Source organism: Brassica napus, chromosome A10 (genome assembly GCF_020379485.1).
Source record: "Brassica napus cultivar Da-Ae chromosome A10, Da-Ae, whole genome shotgun sequence".
NCBI classification, from domain to species: Eukaryota; Viridiplantae; Streptophyta; class Magnoliopsida; order Brassicales; family Brassicaceae; genus Brassica; species Brassica napus.
In genome coordinates, this window is record NC_063443.1 from 16,408,944 (window position 1) to 16,432,783 (window position 23,840).

At 35.4% G+C, this 23,840-nt stretch overlaps 5 protein-coding genes across 6 annotated transcripts; 3 read left to right on the top strand and 2 right to left on the bottom strand.

Moving 5' to 3' along the window:
* The first annotated feature begins 205 nt into the window (after positions 1–205).
* On the top strand, positions 206–1,825 carry LOC106372364 (protein PATRONUS 2). The gene is made up of 4 exons (XM_048742380.1): positions 206–682; positions 990–1,256; positions 1,346–1,380; positions 1,477–1,825. The coding sequence occupies exons 1-4, from the start codon at positions 613–615 to the stop codon at positions 1,672–1,674; spliced, it is 570 nt and encodes a 189-aa protein (XP_048598337.1). The 5' UTR covers positions 206–612; the 3' UTR covers positions 1,675–1,825.
* LOC106372363 (PH, RCC1 and FYVE domains-containing protein 1) lies at positions 1,806–6,557 on the bottom strand. 2 transcript variants are annotated; one of them, XM_013812562.3, is made up of 9 exons: positions 6,116–6,557; positions 5,817–5,903; positions 5,580–5,669; positions 5,428–5,508; positions 5,104–5,298; positions 2,927–5,035; positions 2,663–2,809; positions 2,259–2,572; positions 1,806–2,176 (listed from the first exon to the last, which is right to left on the bottom strand). In XM_013812562.3, the coding sequence occupies exons 1-9, from the start codon at positions 6,182–6,184 to the stop codon at positions 2,059–2,061; spliced, it is 3,210 nt and encodes a 1,069-aa protein (XP_013668016.2). In that variant the 5' UTR covers positions 6,185–6,557; the 3' UTR covers positions 1,806–2,058. The 2 variants fall into 2 exon arrangements, with proteins under 2 accessions (XP_013668016.2, XP_022549311.2); XM_022693590.2 differs by lacking the exons at positions 5,817–5,903; positions 6,116–6,557 and having other exon boundaries at positions 5,104–5,313.
* Positions 6,558–13,796: 7,239 nt separating this feature from the next.
* Positions 13,797–15,037, top strand: LOC106370632. The gene has a single exon (XM_013810628.3). The coding sequence runs from the start codon at positions 13,990–13,992 to the stop codon at positions 14,755–14,757; it is 768 nt and encodes a 255-aa protein (XP_013666082.2). The 5' UTR covers positions 13,797–13,989; the 3' UTR covers positions 14,758–15,037.
* Positions 15,038–17,225: 2,188 nt separating this feature from the next.
* Positions 17,226–19,365, top strand: LOC106430865 (protein LATERAL ROOT PRIMORDIUM 1-like). The gene is made up of 2 exons (XM_048742381.1): positions 17,226–18,499; positions 18,848–19,365. Exons 1-2 carry the CDS (start codon positions 17,887–17,889, stop codon positions 19,159–19,161), a joined length of 927 nt encoding a protein of 308 aa, XP_048598338.1. The 5' UTR covers positions 17,226–17,886; the 3' UTR covers positions 19,162–19,365.
* A 3,236-nt stretch (positions 19,366–22,601) lies between these two features.
* On the bottom strand, positions 22,602–23,718 carry LOC106430868 (ankyrin repeat-containing protein P16F5.05c-like). The gene is made up of 6 exons (XM_013871667.3): positions 23,613–23,718; positions 23,449–23,536; positions 23,206–23,270; positions 23,063–23,131; positions 22,934–22,983; positions 22,602–22,857 (listed from the first exon to the last, which is right to left on the bottom strand). The coding sequence occupies exons 1-6, from the start codon at positions 23,661–23,663 to the stop codon at positions 22,746–22,748; spliced, it is 435 nt and encodes a 144-aa protein (XP_013727121.2). The 5' UTR covers positions 23,664–23,718; the 3' UTR covers positions 22,602–22,745.
* Between the last annotated feature and the right edge of the window lie 122 nt (positions 23,719–23,840).

The window sequence follows — 23,840 nt, forward strand, 5'->3', positions numbered from 1 at the left end:
GTGTGGTGGAGTTCGATTCTCGTCCCCTACATGATTTGTTTTCACTTTTTCAAAATATTCATAATGAGTGACATAACGGCCTGGTCGCATGATAAACTCCAACATTCACCAAATTGAAGGGCTTTGGAAACGTTACCTTCTGCAGGTTAGTTTCCAAGCTATCAAATTTCGAGTAGAGTGATAAGTAAGAAGCTTACCCGAACTAAACCGGACATATTAATCCGAATGCAACAACTCTAAACCCAAATCTCCTGACCAAACCGGACCGATTAAAGAAACTATTTACATTTGAACGTTAAAAATAATCCGCTCTCCATCTTCGTTTGAAAAAATCCTCAAAGAACCCTAGATCTGATTCTAACCAATCTTTTGCCACCCCCGTTTGTGCGATTCCAAATCTATAATCCTTGCGTTTAGAGCAACACTTGCTTTGTTCGTTAATCGCTTCTTTGGGAGGGAGGCTTCCTTTATTGGTTCATCGAAATCTGGTGAGCTCTTAAACGTTTGGTTTGATTAATGTCAATATCAGTATACATTGAGTCTAATTTAGCTTCGTATTCATGGTGAATCTACTACCCAAATTGGGATGTGTATGTAGTGAGTGAGAAGAGTATGGCGAGCACAACTGTTCGTGGGCAGTTGATTTTCCAGGACGAGAATGCATTATTAGCTCGTGGAAAGAGTAACGTTTCTTACATTTCCCCTTTTTTTATGTCTCTGTCAGTTTCTTTCTAGTGATATATGAAATTGGAAGAGACTCTTCTTACTTGCTTAGAATAGATTCTTGAATTCATCTTGTTGTATATGTTATCATCATTTTAACTGCGTCAAAGTCACGAGCTTGAGAATGTCTGCTCAATCAATCATGGAACTTTCGTTTATCTTGATGGTTTTATGTTTTGTTTTTTCTAGTTCTGAAACCATATCACTTGGTTCCCCTCTTGACTATGCTCCTAAATCTTGTTCTTGGTTATATTTTAACATTGTAGAGGCTGTTGCTGCGGGGAAAGGTAAAAGCTCCCTCGCAGCTCCAAAAAAATATGGGGCGGGTTTTGGAAGCCGCAAGGCTCTTCATGATATTACAAACAAGTCGAAGTTGCAACCTCAAGCTTCTTTAAAGACGAGCAAGAGTCCCGAAGTAGTGGACTTTGACATAACGAAGGAAGGTTACTTGCATGATCACCGCAAATGCATTGAGCAACAGCAAAACCAGTGGGACAGTTACTTATCTGAACACATCATCCTTCATGCACATGGTAATCATTACTTGTCATTGTGAAGAAAGAATCCTTCTTTTTTTTCTCTCTCTATGCTTCCATTGCTCTAATTTTTTTCTGCTTTTCAGATACCAACATCGAGGAACACGATATTAAAGAAGAGGTGAGATTCAGCAAAAACCAGATTAACTATGCTCTCCTGATTGATCTCTGGTTTTGAGTAACTTTTATGACTCCTTTCACTTGCTTTGCGCTTCAGGTGGATGACAGAAGCAGCAACACTTGGGATGAACTCAAAGAGATACCAATGGAGGAGTTTTCAGATTTGATGGGATGCTCAACTCAGTGGCCCTCACCACCAGACTCCCCCATCCATTACCACTCATCTTTACCTTCATCGCCTTTGCCATGGCATTTTGAAACTGTAGAATTCAAGCTCATGGAAGGTGAAGAGTGAAGACACCAACCTGAGTTCACGTTTTACTTGTACCTATGATTCTTGTTGGGATCGTAATCTTTAGTTACTCTTTACTTCCCGGTTGTTGTAATGAATCCACAATTTTTTATTGAAACCCATTACACAGAGTATTGTTTCTAAAAAGTAAGAAGAATGTATTCTTATAGAATTTACAGTATGGGCACCACAAAGCATTTACAACCTTCTCACAACAAACACCACACAATGCCCCCAAACTACAATGAAACAAGCACGTAAAAACACTTTTAAGAACATCTAATTTTCTCTCTATATATATAGTAAATCTGTTGTTATATCCCGAGATTCTGCATTCACCTGACTCGGGTGTTGAAAAATAAGAGAAGTAGTTGGTGTTAAAGAGTTTCAACGAGGCATTTCCTCGCTGGTTTTGTCAACCATTCGTACATTGTATTGTTCATAGACTCTTCCTCTGTTATCTGCCCACCATTGTTCCGCTTGTTTCTCACTAAACCTCTTTCGGCTGTTATAAACACACAACAGTCAAGTCAGCAAAAAATAACAACTGATTGTTTCTTTTTAGGGAAAGTAAGATATGATTGTACCTGAAACGGACACGTTTGAGGTCTCTAACACCTCCGGCTAAGGCTGTAAGAGTGATGTAGACACCAGGCTCATCTTGTTCAACCCATTCCTTCTCGTTCTGTGCTTCATTCCTTGCTTCGCCATTTCCAAATACAGGTGTAGTGGTCCCATTAGAAAACATTGGGGTATTCGGCTCGGGTCCTTGACCATTTTGTCGGTTTAAGATATTAAAATGGTCAACGCGACCAGGGCTGGAACCGAATGAGTTAAGAGACGAAGGAGACTTCACAGTTCGAGCTGTTCCAACGGGTAATCTTTCAGCCATGTCTTTCAGCTGCATTGTTTCGTTGATGCTTATAATCAGCCATAAGAAATCACACCCGTAAATGCATGAATCATATTATTTTTTGAGATTTGAAGTTACTTGAGCGGTGAGTGATTTGATCACTTCTTTTGCTGCCGTGCATCTTGTCGTTTCTTCGCTAGCGATTGCCAACGCTTCTTTGAGCTGCTTGGCTGTTCTTTCCAGCTCAACTTCTTGGAATTGGGCCTTCCTTGTAAGACTTTCAACCTGATCATTTACTTGTTAGCAAAGAAATAATCATAAAGAGAAACTGAAGCAGTAATTAAAGTAATAGCATAATCTCACCAACTAACAGAAACAAAAGATGATGGAGAAGAAACTTACCTGAGATCTTAGCTTAACAACCTCTTGGCTTATATTATCACTGGTTCTTTTAGTATCATCCACCACAATTCTTGGTGTGGTTAGTCCTGAAAGAGTGGGAGTTGGTGTAGTTGAACGAGGCGGACTGGGACGTCTTGAAATTGGAGAAGTTGCCCGAGACACAATTCGAGAGCCAGGAACAGAAGCTGAGAAGAACTTCTTTGACGCTCCAAATACTGGATTGAAGGTCTTGGCTATGTTAAGCGCACCTCGTTGAGAGCCACGACTTGGTATAGGCGACACACGGCTACTACTGAACTCGTATTTCTTGTTCTTATTTCCACTGTCCACTTGTCTCTTGGAGTCAATCAATGAGAATCTAGCTAACTGTCCATCGGATCTAGAATCCAACTTGTCATCTTTGTCAGTGGGATCTGATCCCTGGTTAATGCTTCCTCTTCTACTCAGAGACGAATGAGAAGATCCATCAGTTTCCATGGTCTTTTTCAATTTGTTAAAACACTTGTCACACACTCGATACGGTTTGTTCGGGTTCGGTGCCATACAAGCCTTCAGCGACTTTTTGTTACTGCACGAGTGGCAAAACACTAGTCCACAGTTGTAGCAATTGTGCCTCTTTCTCTTGAAATTGAAGGGCTGACGGCAACCAGAACACATGGACTGATCCATCCCTGATGCCCACCTGTGAATGCAGACAGCTGCTGTGAAGTTAGTGCCACAGGCAATACTTTTCACCTGTTTATCCTTGAGCGACTCTACCAATGTCGGGGAGTTTCTATCATCTACATCCCCGTGACCAAGTCTACCGTTTGATCCCTTTCCCCAAGTGTAAACCTCTGTCCTCGCAGTTAAAACTGCGACATGATAAGCTCCGCATGCAATCTCTTCGACAAAATTCTTGTGAAGCTTACCTTCGACACGATTTGGAACTTTTCCATCAGCATGCGAGTTTCCAAGCTGACCATATACAGGACTGCCCATAGTATAGACTTGGCCTGATGTTGTTAGTGCAACCGTTAAACTGTGCCCACATGCAACTTGACAAAAGTTGGGTTCAACAAGAGCAGCAACACAAGTAGGCACAAGTTTTGGTTCTTTATTACCGTGACCAAGACGACACTTATCACCATCACCCCATGTAAAGAGCTTTCCTGAAGAGCAATTACTCGAGCTCGAGCTACCAACCATGACTTCCACAATTGCTGCTGTGTGCCATACACCACAGGCTGCCCGGACAGTGCGGAGACCTTTTAAAGAGTCAACCTCCCGAGGTGTGAAAACACTTTTCCTGTCCCCGTGGCCCAAAACACCAAAGGTCCCATCACCAAAAGTAAACAACTGCCCAGCAGATGTCACGACTGCTGTGTGGTAAGGTCCACAAGCGATAGATGATACATGTATCCCTTCAAACAGAAAATTAACCCTTTTGGGGACCCAGTGACTGACTTCATTTCCATGTCCAAGAACACCAAAATCTCCTTTACCCCAGGTATACAAATCACCCGATAGAGTAACTGCACAGCTATGGAACTCACCACATGCTACAAGCTCAATATTTGTGGTGTTAAGTGCATCGATGAGCTTTGGATGTTGAATATTGGAATCAACCCCATGGCCAAGCCTGCCTTCAGATTCCTCTCCCCAAGAAAAACTCTCTCCTTGTTTTGTCACAAGGACAGCATGCTGTCCACCACAAGCAATGTTTTGGACGTCAAGTACTACTGTAGATTCTAAAGCTTTTGGCAATAAGGAATCCATCTTTATGTCAAACGAACTTCCAACTCTACGGTTTCCACCGCCCAAAACACCTTCTCCTATGCCTTCACCCCAGATGAAAACATCTCCTAACGCATCTCCATCATCATGACCAGAGCCATGGCTCGAGCCACTAACAGCACTTGACATACTAACTCTGAAAGCGTCCATGCCCGTACCCCTCATATGTCCATGCATGCTATCTGAGCCTCCAGAATGAACAGAAATAGTACCAGAATCTGAGGGATAAAATCCTTTTGGAGGAACTGCATATAATGCCATTTCCGATAATGCCTTGTCAAGCTGAGGCGGGCTCTCAAATGGACTGTGAATACGAAGGTTGTTAGAACCATCCTGAAAGATAAATAAAACCTCTTTTAGTTTTAATATGCACAAAAGTGTACAAGGAAAAAATTTAGTACCCTGTGCAAACTGTCATTGCTACTAAATGGAGAGTGCAAAGGAGAGCTTCTCCGGGTATATGTCCTTGGGCTGTTAGCTTCAGATGGTGTCCCATCACTTCTTGATTCCGTCCTCCTATTTCTTTGATGGTAACGTGAAATCAAAGCTTTAAGACCACTAAACCACACCTCAGCCTCGTCTTTATCCTTGCAGATCTACCAAATAAAATCCTACCACCAGTTTAATTAACCTTATATAACCACAGTGAAATTTTGAATGACATGGTTTGATTATTTTATAGCGGAAGCAAAAATATAAAGCAAATGATTTAAAGAAAATCTCACCACATCCAACGACCTCTCGCTATATATTAGAGAAAAAGACTGATATTCCTTGTCGGGACGAGGATATCTCTGAAAAATAGGCTACAAGAGAGAAACAATTGCTATATATAAGAATCAGAAAGCTCAGATTAAGGTAACATGGGTGAGCTTACAGTGCGTTGTCCAGATATGATCCTAGAAACATGGCTAAGCTTGAGATGTTTCTCCTCCTTCCCAGAGAACCATATCAAAACAGTCTCATCCTGAAAGTTACAAGCAACTACTACCTCTTAATAACCAAAACAATGAGCTAAATATAAAACTAAGTTGTGTGAAAGAAAGAAAGAAAACAAAAAACTAGACAATAAAATATCAAAGCTGACAAGAGAGTGGAAGAAAAGATGAGTTACATTAGAAAGGCGAAAAGGGCAGAACTTAGGCTTCCCTCTTCTTCCATACTTGAGCAAGTAAGCTCCTTTTTTCAAGGCAATGATAGCCTGAGTGAGAAAAAATCAAAAATATCAAAGCAGGTAAAGAATCTTATTACAGGATATAAGTAAGTAGCAAGCATTGCATCTAATGAAAACTCCAAGCTGAATGGTGAAATTAGTATCCAAGGAATGAACTTTTTCGAATTGTTAAAGTGCTACTAGCAAAATGAAAATCACAGGCTAATCAAAAAGATAAAGACTTTGGGATTAATCAAAACCTGCTCGATATCTCTCTCAACTGGACCAGCTCTGCTAAGATCCGACGCCATGCTTCCGTTTCTCGACATACACTACACAAATACTCTTCAGCCAAGTTCCTCCTCCATCAAGCAGCTGAAATCCACTTTACTCTAATAAGCTCAAATGTGAAAACTTTGGAGAGACTATATGTTATCTACATTCGCTGAATCAAGTATTCAAATCAAGACTCTAACTTCCATCCCAACTATTTTTTCAGCTAGAGAGTAGATCGATCCGAATAAGAAGAAGAAGCAAGGGACTGACTTTTAGCTTGGACGCTCTGTAAAATTGAGGCAAGGGCAGAGAGAGAATCTAGAGACTCAGGCAATATTGGGGATGATGAATGATCTCTCATCTACTACGCAAGAGGAGAAGGAAGACACCACAAAAGCCGGATTCTAAATCTTCCCTTTTTTGCTTTTTATTTTTATTTCCATTGGTGTATTAATCACTATATAATAATTTTAAGACTAACTCATAGTGTAGTATTTATCACATTTGTGTTATTATTCACTTTTTAAGTTTTTAGTTAAATTTGGTGTCTCTTAATCAACGACCTACACACACAAATTGAAATGTCATGTTGTTGTGTATAGAAAAAAAATTGTGAACGCAAGAAATTGGATGTTGGCTCGTATTAACAATTTTTTTACATATAGAATAAGATGGTGGTGTAGTGTAGCCTTACTTCGCTGGAATTAGATCAAGTTCTTCTTGACAAGTTTATTGAAAATCTTCCAATGCTAATAGAGTTTTTTACACCTAGAGACACTTTCTCACTTTACAATTACACATCAAGACACATATCACTTGAGACACACTTTTTCTTGTATAAAAGACTCTTATGACCTTAAACTAAAAAGAATAGATTGTCATACGCTTTTTTCTCATTACAAGAATCTCTACTCTTCTTATTTTACTTTATTGTTTTTCTTATTCCACCAATGTTTTCAATTACTTTTATCTCAAATTCTAAAATATATTAAATAAAAATAATTATCATAATAAGTTATTTATAAAATTCTCTATCTTTTAAGATCCATATTCATATATATATATATTATATATATATCATCATATAAACAAAATTAAATGTGGACGTGGATACCAAAGCGTGGATATTAAAATTACAGATTACTTGTGGACATGGACATCTTGGTTGATACCTTTAATTTTTTTTTTTTTGGCATAGTCTCTCATAAGAAAAAACCCACAAAACCACATTTCCACCGTTATTCCATCGTCACCGGGCACTGCTGCCGTCACCACCACTCCAATCCGTTGTGGTTCTTCTTTTTCTTCATTGTGGCGAACTTGAGATTTCAAGCTTCGTCGTTGTTTATTCAAACTTATCAAGACTTCGTGATTTCACATTGTTTATACATAAAATTATTAAATTTTAAATTGAAGAACATTAATGATTAACAGATGAAACATCATCTACAAAATTTTGTTCACGTTATGGAAAAATAGTGTCCACGTGAACTTGTATTCATATGTATACCATCCACGTTTTTGTATCCCCGTTTTCATTTAACCCACATTTTTTATTTTTCATTTTGTTATTCATCCACATATTTTGTATACATGTTAAAAAAAAATTATGAAAAGTGAGATTCTTTAAGCATAAGTGGACACTGAAGAAGAAGAAGCTTTTATAACTAGAGTATTTAAACATGAAACTGAAAAATGGCTTTACATACTTGTAGACTTTGAGTACTACTTATACGTGTGTTCATTTTCACACCTACTAACTTTTTTGGGTCAATGTCTGTCCCTCCTTGTTTACATATAGCCGTCCACAAATGTTCATCCATACATCATACGTCCACGTATATTCCGTCCATAAATCATCCATCCACACATCACCCATCCACACATCACCCATCTACAATTATCATTTCTATTAAGGGTAAAATTGTCCAAAATCCGTAGCTGGCCCATAACAAAGTGTGTCACATGTAAGAAGTGTCTCTATGTGTAAGAAAAAGTCAAAAAGTGTCCCTGAATGTAATCAACTCATGCTAATACGCTAGTGTAAGTTGATGTTACCGAAAGGAAAGGAAAATAATAAAAGTGATAATGATGTAGATATCAAAAGTGTACTACTACTAGTCATGAATGTCACTCTGGAAAATTTATGAGTAGCCAATAATATTCTTCTCTTTATTTATCTCTTCTTCTTTTGTTTGCGGTGGCCCAAAATTCTTCAAGCACACAGAGATGCAACGAGTACAGATAATATATTTCCCAGATTTTTGACATAAAAATGTGATATAGGTGAATTCTCTCCAGAGCTAAGAACTTCAACATGCTTTATTCAGTCCAAGATGAAAAGTGAGAAAGTTAAATCAAGAATTTGTCATACTATAAGCACCAGCATGGCAACGTATTATAGACTTCTAGTCAACAAAAACATACGCTTTAGGATAACGGGTTTTTGTGTATTAATTTGAGTGCGCGATTGAATCAGGAGGCCCGTGTCTTACCTATGAACTTGGAAACATCATCAGACATCATCCTTTTGGGTAAAATATTGGAGGCCCATTACAATGTTTGTTTTCTTTTTGGGTTGGTCAACACGTTACACACATGTAATGGTATATGAATATCTGCTATTATAAAAGAAAAAATTGCAAGTCTTTTTTTTTCAACAAAATTGGAAACTAAAGAACAAATCAAATTAAACTAAAAAAATAATAATTCAAGGTAATTAGTAAGAGCTTCTCACTTTTTCTACATTTGATCAACTTTGGGCTCTGGTTTTTTTATTATAAAAAGAAAAATATATGCAATGTTTCATTAATTACAACCCTTAACCTAACCAACACTTGTTCAAGTTGTTATTCATGTTCGTTTCTTTAACGCGCGTCAGAGAACAGCGGCCAAAAAATAACTAACATGAGAGAAGAATTTCAGTGAAGTGTTGTTACGGAGTTGCCGCCGGCAAGTGTCGCTGCTCTTCGTTTCTTCTATTTACCGCCGCTTAATCAGCGTCTCCCACGTATATTTTGAGCTGTTCTTAGCGACAAACATTAGCATATTCCAACTCTTTTTTTCTATTGGTTGCTGAACTAGCATTTAAAATTCTTTTATATTTTTGGCCGCTAGTTTTCGAAGCAGAAAATGAACAGGGTTGTTGCCTTTAATTGGTGTGAAAATACAAAGACTACATTTTCAAAATTTCAAGTGGTGAACTGCATTAAACCATATTTCTGGCGCTGGCGATATGTTCAATGATTATTGACAACATAAACAAGGAAAATGATGAATAACAGATGAGATCAGGGAGTATGAATCTGGACCATTAGTTATATTAATTCGTCATTTGGCACAGTTGTCATGAGAAAAATCACGAGCTCAACGTGTTGTAATGAAATACTAGATACGGACCCGCGCTATGCGCGGATATTGTTATGTTAATCTGCATTTAAATTATTTAGTTTATATTATATGATTTCCAAATTTATGGTTTTTCTTTTGTGTTATATAATATGTTTTTCTTACATGTATAAAATTGATTTGTATTATAATATTATTTGTAAATGGTGTTAGTTTACAATATATAATGTCTCATATGTACTAATTCAGTGGTTTGGTTTGTATATTAATAGTGATATTATTTTCATTGAAATAAGAAATAAATTATGTTTATATTTTATATACTTTTTTGAAATCAATCAACGTCAACAAATTCGACTAATTCTCTACAAACCAAACTCATAACTATGCATTTATACGTTTTTTTTGTCAACTGGAGGCATCTATACATTTTTATATACATTATACTACATACTGTTTTGAAATAATTAATATATTTAATAGTTTAAAACAAAACAAAATTTTTATCTACTATTTAACATCAGGATCAAAATTTATAAAACAAAATATATATGTTAATTTTTATTGAATAATTAACATTATAGAATTTCCTTATGTTACATTTTTCAAAATAAAAATTTAAACATATATTTGCCCAGAACATAGTAATAAAAACTTGTATAGCCCATTAATTTGCAAACTAAATAATATTATTTTCTATAATGGATTAGGTCCATTAATAAAACACATTGTGATTATCATTTTTTAATACCATTTTGATTATCCAAAAAACACATTGTGATTACCCTTTTTTGTAACACCATTTGGCTTATCTATAACTAAGCAGAAACATGTTGTTAAAAGAAACAAAAAAAAATTAAGCAAAAATATTATAACATATTTTATTCCGGAAAGTAAAAATAGTGTCACCCATTCAACTAATTTATCCTGAAGAAACTTTTGTTTTTGTCGGTGAAGTCTCAAGGGATCCGAAAGCCCAAATCAAGTTCTTCGTCTCTGTCTCTCACTCTCTCTTTTTTTTTGTCAAACTTTCTCACTCTCTCATTCTCTATTTTTCGATAGTATGGATCAAGTTATTTACCCAAAATAACAACGAAATCAATTAATATTCTTATCATTTAAACCTTCTCAAGACAACATGAAGTTTTATAGGTCCATCGGGAAGATTCAAGGTTATCAGCTTTACCCATCCAGATCTTATACTTTTTGATATTATTTGTCGTCGTCTTCATCGGCGGCAGCTCTTAATCTCAAGTAGGCTACGAATTGGTTGTCTGACGTCAACAAATCTCCGGTCTGGCAAGACCGTATCTTCGACATCCTCATTGTCTTGTACGGAATTGTTTCCGTCAGTGATGTAAGAACATGATTGTATTGTCTTGTGTAGACCATCAATGAAGATACTATCTAAATAATATCAAATCTAAATAATATAGATGATAAGTTTTTTTTTCGCTTCTTCGAAATACAATGAAAGAAAATCTTGAAAATAACCAATTCAAATCAAAACTAATGAATAAAAATGGGAAGTTGATAGATATCGAAGCTTGAAATTTAAGGGAAGATGATCAACTGTTCATAGTCTTAGGGTCTGATTGGTATAACCGCAGCAGTTGCGGTTGTGGGAGTTTGCGGATGCGGATGGTTGCGGTTTTAAGAGATTTGTACGACTGGTACTACGGTTAGAAATTGATGAATTTGCGGATACTTATGACTGGTTAACACTAAATACAACAGCTGTTAAATAAAAAAAAAAATATTTATATTTTATATAATTATAAAAATATTAAACATCATAATATTATAATAAATTTAAAAAATTCTATTTTAATTTTTTTAAATTATAGAAAATATTTTTATTTTTAAATTTTATAATATAAATTAAAATATAATAAATATATTTTAGTATTTCTATTATTTCAATTTAAAATTTCTATTTCTATTTTTATTTTTGTATTTATATTGTTTAAAAAAAATTATCCTCCCGCAACCACTCGCAATCGCAAACGCTAGCTGGAACTACCGTTTGAATTTAGGAGGTATAAAGCAGTTTGAAGCAGTTTAGAACAGTTTGAATGATTGTTACAAAACGCCAAAAACTGCTGCTAACCGCAAAAGCTGCGTTTACGGGCGGTAGAGGGGAAACCAGTCATGCCCTAATCTATACGGTTAAGGAAAATTATTTAGTGTAGATTTGATCACATCAGCTTCAATGTAGTTAGAATATTCTGCCTAAAATTATTGAATGTAGATTTTTTGTTAGATATACAGATTTTGAAATTTTTGAAAATACAAATTTACCAATGTATGTATTTTTATTTAACTAACGTATTTTTTATTTAAGTGTATTACTTTAGCTAATATTACAAACTTATATGATGAATAGGTACGATTCGTACGAAATATAAAGAATTGTCTAACTATCTTATGTATCAAAATGCACCTTTTGTATTGTTACTGATGAACTGGGTGTAGAATTACATAATTCTGGACAATCAAGCTTCCTTGCTGACTATTTTATGTTCATAATGGTAGGTTAGATAATGATAAGCATTTGATGGCACTGGTGCAGTTCGTGTATTGAAGATAAGTAAATATGATTAGTCTATTAAGCTAGGTCAGAGAGGAAGAGATGAACATATGCTTAGCTGCAGTATTGTTTGGAAATGTTGGTTTATTGGTTATTTATGAAATTTGTATTATTATTGTATCAGTAGAAAACCGAAGTATGGTTCGTGTAAGTTCGGTTAGATTTAAGTGACTCGGTTGATATAATGAATAATTGTATCAAGCGTATAATATAAATGGCACAGATTTAAACAGACCATGCATTAGAATATGTCCAAATTTAAATCACAACTTTTAACAGTAGATAAAAAAATAGGACTTTATTTTAATAGATTAGACTAGATTTTGACCCGCGCTTTCAAAGCGCGGGATTATTTTCGAAATATTTCAAATATATATCAAATAAATTTGTATTTTAATTGTATCTACACTTAGATATTACAAATGAAACATTATATTCAATGTTTTGAAACCCGACCCGCAGTTAAATTACCAAATTCGATGGTTCATATATAATCCATTTTAGTTTTCAAAAAAAAAACTGTTATTTAAAAATTCTATAAAACCCGTAACAACCGCTAAAACCCGAGATCTGGTTATCGGTTGAACAGATAGATGACCCAATATGTAATCCGGTTTGATTTAATATTATATTTAGAGTATTGTAATATATATTCATGAACGTTCAGATGAATAGAGAATATATTATGAAATTGATATTCCAAGTTTAATACAATTTTAGTCCAACTAAAATTTCATCTTGTTAATGGATTAATATTTGAGTGGATGCATACTAAAAATAAAATAGATTTGAGCATCAATAATGTGTATACGTCTATTACAAATTAATGATTTACGTTTGCCAAAAAATACAATTGTTTATTTACTTAGTTTACTTTTGTTATTCACATATTATTAGATACTTTTTGATGTTTTATCTATGGCTTATTTTAAATTTAAAAGTTAATTTCATTATTCGCATTAGAAATGTAAATATTTATTATTTTAATTTTGATATATTTTTATTATATTTAGTTCTTAATTTTATAATATATATATATAATTATATTTTTTAACAATTAAAATATTGACTCTTACTCTTTGGCTTCGATTTATGTTAATGTAATGTTTTATGATATATTTGTGTTAATATATTTGTTCAATTAGTTTATATTTGATATATATATATTACATGTCTGTTTGAGTAACCCGTAAAAGATATATTCATTAAACTATTAATAGTAACATGTTCCATCATATAATTTCTATTAATATTTATTTTATAATATATATTTATATATATTTTAATACTCTAAATATAATAATTATATTTTTATGTATTTGGTGAGGGTTTTGAACAATTTTTTTTTTTGCATTTGAATTAATATATAGTTGTATATATACAAATGAATAGATATATATATATATATATATAATTATTTATTACATTAATAACTAAATATAATTGATTAGTTATTTGAATTTCGAATTAATGTAAATTAAATTCATTAGTCTAAAAAATAATAAATTAGTTAGTTCTTTAATTTTAGGTACGATGTATATTTAACAATTAAATTAGATATGAGTAGAAATAATAGAAAATATAATTAAATATAATGGTCCAACCTAGACTATTTGTAAATAGATAAAAATTGCTTCTGTTTTAATAGTATTGATATAAAACCCCTTGATAAAATTTAATGTTTGTGTGATTGTGTGTAACAACTTCCACGACTATTGTGTAATTATTATTAAAAAAACATTATAAAATGTAGCTTTATGCTGAGAAAAAAAAGGAGATGAGGATCAAAGCCGAGAGGATTGACCAAAGAACCGGCCTGATCAAATGAAATGCATAGGCAAATCCTGGAGTGTTTGACCATATCAAAAGGTCAACTCCTTCAAGTGGCTACCTTTTGGCTATAAACAAAACACAAAGACCATGAATACAAGTCCCTCTATATATCGGTTCTCTTACAATACGACAACCCATAACTTTCAACCTCAAAAACAAAACCTCTCTCTCTCTCTCTGCAAAAATATGAAAACATCTCTAATCATTTCTTGTTTCCCAATAATCCGTAGACGCCAAGCAATTGTCACGATAGTTTTCTTTGAGTGTGGATCCACCAAAACCCTACGTGACTCCAAGAAACATGTCGCCGGAGAAATCATGTTTGAGTTTCCTGATCAAATCGTGTGCCATGCAGATTCATTCTTCATCGGCCGTCCGGTTCCAGCTCTAGCCATGGACGACTATCTCATCCCAGGTCAAACATATTTCGTCTTACCAATCGAACGTTTCGCCTACAGAATCTTAACCACTTCGTGTATCTCCATCTTCAACTCTAGTCTCGAAAATGCTCCCTCGACTAAACCACCGCCATTGAATTTCACCGCCCCGTCGAGTCCACCACCGTTCGAGTATTCAAAGGGACTAAACGGGAAGATTCTAATAAAAGTTTCTCCTCATTTTATCATGAGTCTTATATGCAAAAGGAGAAACATCAGCGAAGACGAGGTAATAATAGATTGTGCTGAAAGCAAAGACATTTGTAATTCTCCCGAGTTAAAGAAGCATTATGATCAGCTTGTCGGAACGAGAGAGCATGTATGGTCGCCGAAGTTGCAGACGATCTCTGAGCATGAGATTAGGGTTTCTCCACTAAGGTTCTTGGGGATTGTTCGGAGGCAACAAGAAGTGAATTGATCAAGTCATGAAACATATTATAATTTAGATATATATCTATTGTATATGTTTAGTCAAAATTGGAAAGATAAAAAAAAAGGAAAAAAACAAAGTATTAGAGTGGTTAGTTGGATGTTTGGTTTGTATTGTTTGGTTACAAGCTAGTCGTCATGCATGAACAAGTTGACTATTTGCATGTTTATGTAGCATTTCAATGAAGTATTTAATCTGTTAATTTGCGAGGTGCTCCAACATGTAGATATGAATATTATGATATATGGTTCATCCTTGACAATTCAAATCTGCGTCGCATGTCAATTAATTTGAGCTATGTCATATACTTTATTTGGCTTCATTTGATAGTCTTATAAAATGAATAAATGATAGGATAAATTTTAAAAATTCACGACTTATTCTTCTATTTCGTCGTAGTGCCTCCAAATGACGATGGCTACTGTTTCAACTTTGAATATTCTCTGTTGCCAATAAAATGCATTTTTATTGTCAGCTCAGGTGACTTTATAATACTGGAAGGGTGTATATTTGAATTGGTTTTGCACTTGTTTATTTAGAGACGTAAAAAATCATGCAATCCTCTAAACTGGCCTTCGGCATTTTCAAGATGCAAATCCTAATCTATACGCACAACTTTAATATATGAAAATTCTCTCATAATTTCTACATGTGGTAGATTTTCGTGTTTAGTATATGGATGTCTAAGATACAACAGTAGATGCATTATAACAGTTCAAGTTAAAACTCAAATTTCATTGAGTAATTGACTTATAAGATATAGACTCTACGACAAGGAGCAGTGCAACAAACTCAAAACCCGATTGCAAGGTTCGCTCGCTTCCAAAAACCAAAACCCAAACCGTCGAGTCATCTTAATCATGAACCGGCGGCCAGTTTGGGTACCCGGTTCTTAAATTAAAAAAAAGGGGTGAAACCAGGCGCGTGGGGGAAACGCATGTCGGAGAGAAGTGAGACAACACGCCACCTTCCGCCGATTAGGCAAAGAAGCATTCGTCTTTGTCTCGACTTCCTCCATTATTGGTCCTTGTTAAACATTTTCTTCTCTTGAGCCCCGTGCCTTCTGCTCCTTTTCTTTTACTTTGTCATAAATATTACTGTTACATGCTTTTATTTTTTAGTATTTTGAGATTTTTATAGACTTTCTTCCTTTTATTTCCGTAAAATCCTTGTAAATAATATATTTCACAATCACTCATATAATCTCGTATTCAAGAGTTAATTTCCAAGGTTTTAAAAATCAACGAGAGCAAGCGACTACGATAGAAAAAGAGGACCATTGACTGATGGGGAAAAATATTGAACTGGCGATTTGTTTTCTACTCTATGTTGTAATGTATTTTGTTTGATAATAACCCTAATGACATTCAAACATATAAGTATACTTTTGTGCTCTACTTGATAAATTTGTACTTATTTCCGCATAGTGTGTCACATTGTGCATACTACATATTTGAAGAGACAAGTTACTCAGTGAAACTTATATCCATTGTGTATACAATTTTGTAACACTGTGTGGAAATAAGTCTACAAATTTATCAAGTAGAGCACACAAGTATACTTACATGATAGTGTTTCAAGGCATTGATAGGGAGGTTAGAAACACCATTCACGCCAGGAAGCAGCGGAAGAAATTCAAGTTACTTATGCATCTGTGGCTGAGATAGATCAACTTATTCCTTTGGGTTTTTTTTTGTAATTGATCTACTCTGTTTTTTTTTTGCTTTCTTTTTGCCGGACTGGCTCAGATTTTAGATCTTACACCACGTAAAATCTTCAAATCATTAATACGATATTTACATTTTAGCAAAAAGAAAGTATACTTATATGTTACAAGACGATATGAGTTTAGGGCCGTGTTAAATAAAGGACCGTGGGTTTATGTAATTTAGCACAAATAGCTCAAAAGAAAAAGCAATGATTCGACGGCCGCAAAGCGTGGGGAGGAGCCGACTAACCTTTTATTGAAAGTGTTCTTCTTTCACGTGCATAACTCAAACCAATTTTTCTCCTTTTAAAACTTTTATATAAATAGAAAAACATAATGCGGCTTCTTTTTTTTGAAACGTACGTAAAAATATGCATATATACGGGAAAAGATATGCCTGAAGGATGGCCTCATAAACTATTTACGTACCTACCATAAAGTTTGCAAGTTACTATGATTTTCTGCTGATTTGTGGTATACCGAACAAGGTACCAGAAAGACTGAACCGGTTACAGCCGGTTCGTCAGGAAACAGAATCCGAAAATGGTCTACGAGCAAGTGGAGCCACGCGCACGAGCGCTGGTGGTGAACTTTGTCATCTGATAAAGAATCAGAGAAAATATTTAAAATTAGTATATTGAAAATTAAACTTCAGCTAGAATCCAAAAGAAAATGAAAAGAAGGTATCATGTGCCATTTCTTTGAGTGATTATTATTAAAAACATGAATAAGTAATAACCAGAATAAATAACAAAAAGGGTAAAGAAAAACATAAAATTTATTTCTTCACTTTCCTCTCTATCTTTCTGCAGTTGTCCTTGTTGATTATTATTAGAGAGAGAGACAGGAATAAGAAGGAAACAATCTAGAAGAAGGAAACAAAACATACATCATCACAGAGTTTGTTTTTAAGGGAGAGGCAAAAGAAGATCCACAAGAGAGTACAAGAACATATCAGTTAGTGACAGTAGATTGCAGTATCTTCTTCTTCTTCTACATCACAGATTTTATTTTAGATTTTCTGAAAAAGAAAGAAGCATTTATAGGTTTATGGGTTATGTACATTGAAGCTACTGTGCTGGCTTGTGTTTGCTTAATAGCTAAGAGAGATATTGTTTTTTTTTTTAATATATAATCTGTTGGGGGGGGTTAGGGTTTTGATTTGATCAGCTGTGGCAACGACGAGGAGGCATAATCTACCGACGTCGGATTCCGGTGCCTTCACCGACTGGGCGGCAACGACGACGACATCTTCACGCGCCACCGAGGATCTATCTCTTGGCTTTAATGCTGGTCCATCTGTTGTCCACGGTGGTTTAGCCTCAACTTCCGCCGCCGCCGGCGTTCCATCCTGGCCTCTCGGATCCTCTCTCCGTTATGGCCTCCCGTCGTCGCCGGCGGCTGCGGAGATGAGTATGGTCGGTCTAAGAGACGTCTATCTTGTTGCTCCGGCGTACCACCACCATCACCACCAGAACGCCGGCGTTGTATCTGGATCCGACCAGATCAACAGTAATGCAGCGCTCGGCGTTGGAATGATTCCTCTCCTCACGGCGGCTCCGCCGCATCAGCAAAACGTGGAGGACACCGACATTAACTTCCTCGGAGACAGCCGGAGATGGCAGAACAATAACAACAGCCACAACCAAACGCAGTATCTTCACTTCAAGAGTGCTCATCAGACAGCGGTGGCGTCTAGCTCGAACAACTCGGGGTCTGGCTCGGCCGCGTCAGGAACCGCCACGTGTCAAGACTGTGGAAACCAGGCGAAGAAAGAGTGTAAGCAGAGGCGGTGCAGGACGTGCTGCAAGAGCCGTGGCTTTGATTGTTCGACTCACGTGAAGAGCACGTGGGTCTCTGCGGCTCGTAGGAGAGAACGGCAGGTCATGCCCACCGCGTCGACCTCCTCGGGGACCAAGAAGCCGAGGATCGTTGGGTCTCAACAACAACAACAAGCCACTTCTCATACTTCAACTTCTAACACGCCTCCTCAGAGTTTCGATACCAGCTCCAGCCGCCAAGGTATGTTTACGTTACATTAATTTGTATGCACATAATCTACATAAATTCATATTTGTATATAATATGCATTTAACATTTGTTGATTATTAATGTTATTGATCAAGGTTTTGGTTTCAGAATGAGTTAACAAACAACATAACATAGTGTGGATCGGTTGGATATTTTAAATTTTCGGTTTAGGTTATAAGGAATTTGATTTATTTCAACCATTTTAATGTTATAAAAAAGTTTACATTGAATTTAAATCAGTTGTATTGGTGAAAAGTGAATGTTTGATGTTAGTGAACAGTGGTTACAATTATGTTGATTTGGTGATAACGAATAATAATGATGCTTTATATGCGCAAGACGGAGGACCAAGAGAAGCTTGGCCGGGGCAGGTTAGGGCCGCGGCAGTGTTCAAGTGTGTGAGAGTCACGGCGGTGGAGGACGGGGACGACGAGTACGCATACCAGGCGGTGGTGAAAATAGGTGGCCATGTCTTTAAAGGCTTCTTATATGATCAAGGGCTTGAACCGAAAGAAGGTTTTCCTAATATGTCAGACTTGCATTTAGGTGGGGGAGCTGATAACAATAACGGTGTGTCTGTTGCCTCACAGCCTAATCTTGATCCGCCGCCAAATCTCTACGGTGGTGGTGGTTCAGGGGGTTTTTACGGTTAAACTATCTTAACAATTTCCTAATCTTGATGTTTTTCTTTTTCTTTTTGCGAATGGGGTTGGATACAAAAGAATTGTCCATGTGGACGAAGTACTGCTAATGCTACGACAAACATTCTTGGCAGATGCCTTTTTTTTTACCTTAATTGGTGGAGAAAAGTTGTTATTTAAAAAATATTGTTACGGTCTTTAATTGTTTTGTTTCTATTTCTTCTGATACAAAACAATGCATTTCTCCACGAATTTTAAAGTAATTGTACATGTTAATAATATATGTAGAAAAACTTAAATCTACTTAGCATATATTATTGTAATATCATTTGTCAACTCCATGCTATTGTACTAGTTATTTCAAGTAAAAATCTAGTTGGTATTTACTTCACTGTAACTTTTTATTTGTTTTCTTATCAAAAATTTGGATTTTCTTCCAATCCCAAATTAAATTCTACATCCTTTTTATTATTCAACTTATTCCCCATCCTAATTGTTAGGGCTCAAAAGCTGTTTTTGCTATAAACTGACTCACTGAGCCTATCGCTGCACTTTTCTCGCTGACTTGGATTTAATTACGCAGGAGACTTCGTAATCTTGTGGCTACAACCTAGGCAGGTTGGTGTGCACTGTGTACTGTGTACTGTATATATAGCATATAGGTGTTCGATCACTGACATTTTGATACTTATTCGAATTCAAAATTTATATTTTGAAATATCTGAGCATTACAACGTAGTTCTAGAGACCTTTTTTTTTTTGACAAAGGGCTTAGTTCTACCGACTTCACATTTACATCTTACAAAAACATCTCGTAAGTAAATTTTTTTATAGCAAAAACAACTATGCAGTCTACAAAATTGATATGAGCATGCACCTATTATGCTAAACCATAGATTAACCCCCATCAAATTGTTAAGATCAAAACATCTTTACTCTTGTTTGGATACAAAATGCATTTCAATAGTCATACACGTGTCATTGTAATAGGAAAGAAACCTTCTAATTCTAAAACTTGAATGTGGTTGTTTGATGAAATAAAATACGCTTAATCATGAAGACACTTGGTGAAACCAATTATTGTACTTGAGAGAACTACATTTAAATATATATTTCTAAACTGAATGCGAATTTGAATATTTCGAACCTAAATTAATTCAACGCTCATATATGTTTACGATTTGCTTTATGTACGAATAAAACCAAAATAATAATAATATATTCCTTCAAACACTCCACCATACAAACAAATATTAATATATTCGACTTCGTTGTCGTAGCCTTTATAGGGTTTAGACTTTTTGAACTTTCGAACGCTATATTCGTCCACCCTCGCAAAATAAATAATATCTATCGCAGATCTTTCTATTTAATATATGTCTTTGGGTTACATTTGTATAAAAGTGAAGAGCATGTTTGTTAACCGGTGGAAGATGGATCTTATAAGAACTAAAACCAAATATTTGTGTTCATGCTGCAGACATATATGGTTTCTAGTTGGTGGTCATTGTGGAGTATGGTGAATGATGAACATAATCTCTGTTCGTACAACATCACACATTGGCGATCCATAAGGACCATAACTTAATAACTATAAAGGTTTAAAGATTGTGGAGGACAAGTACTATAAATATATAATTTTACGAAAAGTACGATATTATGTAGCATGCATGTGTGGCATGAAAGTGTAATCATTCAAATCTACAATATGTGACACCGAGTCACCGACTATATATCTAGATAAATATTTATAGAAAGTTACTATAAACTACTCTTATAATTCTGCATTTACCACAATGATAATTTGGAAGCCTTTTTCTACTTAGTACAATCACTACACAAAACAAAGTACAAACATAAGACCAAAGTGCAGTAATTCAGTCAATCATCACACAGACATAGTACAAAACATAGTCACTAATTCAACCACGATGTTTTTGTTGGGGATGAAACCGATTAACATCAGAAAACGAACGAAACATTATTACATAAGAAGTACACTATTTCAGTTAGATCACCAGGCTCGTAAATCATAAAAACCGTTAACTGTCTATACAGTCCTTGAAACGATTGCAAGCTTGCGTCAAAGCAGCCCGAGGTTGTAAGTACCTTTTTTCAAACACTTCCATTGATTAAAAGAAGGATTACAAGGTTGTAACTTGTAAATACACAAGACTATATATATATATATATTTTTACTTTCATTCTGTTTGTAATCAATTAAATACAGTGGCCGAGCCAGTTCGACTTTCTAGAGGGGTCAATTGTATAATAAGCATATAACATATGGGTCAATAGCTAAAATTTGTAACATTTTCTTAGTTTATTAACTTCAAAATATAAAAGTTTTTTTCCCCAAAAATCCACATGGGTCATTTGACACCCTTCACAACAAGCTAAGTCCACCACTGATTAAATACATAGACATAGCATACCTTTTTTCCCAAATTGAATGTGACAATAAGAAAAGGAGAGTGAAATTTGTTGACGACAAAAACCATTTTTCAAGTTATATATCATTCCGACAAAATAAAAGTATATACTATATCATAAAGAGACATGGATAGGTCGTCAGCATCAGGAACGAGTCTATGCCGAAAGGTTTACAAAATGATTTTGTTTGCCAACTGCGAAAACGTTTGCTAATGGCTTTTATTATAATAGCTCTGATGTAAAGATAAGACTATGAAAATGTTTGATAAAAGTGAAAGGCATGTGCAGAGACAACGTGACAATGGAGAACAAATGATGCCGAGTAAGCAAATTAAGAGGTGCATGAATTTGCTAATTAAAGAGAGATTCATTCCCCTTCGTACTAAACCAAAATTGGATAATTATAACTTTTTACTTTGTTTAATATTGCTACCATTCAAGAGAATGAATGGTGTGCACTGCGCACATGTTTAAAAAAAGAAGAAGGCATGGGGTGCACCGAAAGATGACCACTTTTACGTCTTATTCTAATCTTTTGGATGAATTTATGATAAGAGACATAAACTTGAGTTTGCTTAAATCATTTTGTTGTGAGAAATAGCTCGTAGTTGATTCGTATACTAAGCAAACATGTGGAAACAGTGGAACACAGGTGTAAGAGCTTTGAAATCAACGTTTTGACTTTCGACAATAAGATTTGGTCTGAAACCATTTAAAAGATTTGGGGACGGTAAAGAGAAGAAGTGTTTTGTTCTACACTACTTGAGAGTTGATACACAAGAACATTTTCTTCCAATAGGGCGTGCGTATACCAAAAACCGAGCAAACACGGGAGTGTAGGGAACTACATGCAGATACTTTTACACATGATTGTTAGTAATGTTCTGAGGCTGAGAATTTATTGGTAAAGAAGGAAACAATTGTTCTGTGTTTGATCTACTATAAGCCAAAGTTAGTCAAAATGATGTGGAGAATCTTTAAACATTAATGCTTAAGCTTGTATCCATTTGAAATATCAATGATAGCAATAATCTTTTTGGTAGAATTTTGAATTCAGATGATTCCAGTTCTAACCATCAGTCTACATAACAACGCAAAACTTCCACATTATAAAAACTACGCTGTAAACTACAGAGAGAGAGAGAGAACAAGCATCTTTAAAGTCAGGCAACAGTGGTGTTTTCAAGTTCCATTTGTGCAACAGTAGTGTTGATAGCATCTATAATCTCCATCTTCCCTGCACCAATAGCTTCATCCATGGGAGTCCGCTCGTACCTACAAAATAAATCAAAGCTTCAGTTTAGTTCAACCTGATAAACTCTGAAAAGAGAAAAGAATCTAAGAGACAAACCGGTTCAAAAGACTAAGACTGGCTCCTGCCAAGATCATTTTCTTCACAACCTGCAAGTAGCTTTCCAGTTTAGTTAAGCCTGTGAAACAAAACTTCTTTCAAAAGTGAGTGATGGTACTTGATATATACCTCGATATGGCCATTCAAACAAGCCCAATGCAGAGGAGCATTGTTCTCCTCGTTAAGAGCATTAATATCCTGCTTACCCAAAAAACTAAATCCTCAATCTTTGATACGACGATCTCACAAACTATTGTTGTAATGATTCTTACCACTCCTTGACTGATGAGATACTCCACTATATCCATATGTCCATTCGCCGCGGCCATATGAAGCGCTGTAAAATAGAATCGAAAACATGAAACATAACCAATGTCCCAAGATAAACAAGATCACACAAATGTAAAGGCTGTGTGTGTTTAAATGATCAAAGCAATGGCATTTACAGAAGAAGGAGCTAGTAAGTAATTGGAGTAAAGTGAAGAACTTTTTTCTTTATTAGAAAGTTGGCAAACCTGTTCGGCCTTGGGAGTCGCGAGAGTTAAGAGAGACACCATCAAAGGCCAAGCTTTTGAGATCATCTATATCATTGTATCTAGCTGCCTATCACACAATAAACTCGATTATTTACGAATAATGTTCTCAAGGGATGGATTTAAAGGAACAGAGGACAGCAGACCTTGAGCAAGTCGTCAATTTTCTCAGCTTCCACGACCGTTTCTGCTCCCATCTTCTCCACCGGACACAATCTAATTGGGGTTTCAGTCTAGAGGTTTAGGGTTATTGTCCGATATTGAATTTTAAACAAAAAAAAAGATATATTTTTTTTCCTGGACAAACAGTAAGGCCCAACTACCATGGGCTCGCAGTAACCTAAGCCCAATTCGTTTAAACCCAGTAAAGATGT

What these genes read in the sequence shown, in the direction of transcription:
- LOC106370632 (XM_013810628.3), top strand. Translation starts at nt 13,990, where the DNA reads ATGAATACAAGTCCCTCTATATATCGGTTCTCTTACAATACGACAACC.
- LOC106372364 (XM_048742380.1), top strand. Translation starts at nt 613, where the DNA reads ATGGCGAGCACAACTGTTCGTGGGCAGTTGATTTTCCAGGACGAGAAT. An exon ending in CATCATCCTTCATGCACATG is followed by an intron (nt 1,257 to 1,345) that starts GTAATCATTACT and finishes TCTGCTTTTCAG; the next exon opens with ATACCAACATCGAGGAACAC. An exon ending in AACACGATATTAAAGAAGAG is followed by an intron (nt 1,381 to 1,476) that starts GTGAGATTCAGC and finishes TTTGCGCTTCAG; the next exon opens with GTGGATGACAGAAGCAGCAA.
- LOC106430868 (XM_013871667.3), bottom strand. Translation starts at nt 23,663, where the DNA reads ATGGGAGCAGAAACGGTCGTGGAAGCTGAGAAAATTGACGACTTGCTC. An exon ending in AAATTGACGACTTGCTCAAG is followed by an intron (nt 23,537 to 23,612) that starts GTCTGCTGTCCT and finishes ATTGTGTGATAG; the next exon opens with GCAGCTAGATACAATGATAT. An exon ending in CGACTCCCAAGGCCGAACAG is followed by an intron (nt 23,271 to 23,448) that starts GTTTGCCAACTT and finishes TCTATTTTACAG; the next exon opens with CGCTTCATATGGCCGCGGCG.
- LOC106430865 (XM_048742381.1), top strand. Translation starts at nt 17,887, where the DNA reads ATGAGTATGGTCGGTCTAAGAGACGTCTATCTTGTTGCTCCGGCGTAC. An exon ending in TACCAGCTCCAGCCGCCAAG is followed by an intron (nt 18,500 to 18,847) that starts GTATGTTTACGT and finishes TATATGCGCAAG; the next exon opens with ACGGAGGACCAAGAGAAGCT.
- LOC106372363 (XM_013812562.3), bottom strand. Translation starts at nt 6,184, where the DNA reads ATGTCGAGAAACGGAAGCATGGCGTCGGATCTTAGCAGAGCTGGTCCA. An exon ending in TTGAGAGAGATATCGAGCAG is followed by an intron (nt 5,904 to 6,115) that starts GTTTTGATTAAT and finishes TTTCTCACTCAG; the next exon opens with GCTATCATTGCCTTGAAAAA. An exon ending in GCAATGACAGTTTGCACAGG is followed by an intron (nt 5,036 to 5,103) that starts GTACTAAATTTT and finishes TTTATCTTTCAG; the next exon opens with GATGGTTCTAACAACCTTCG.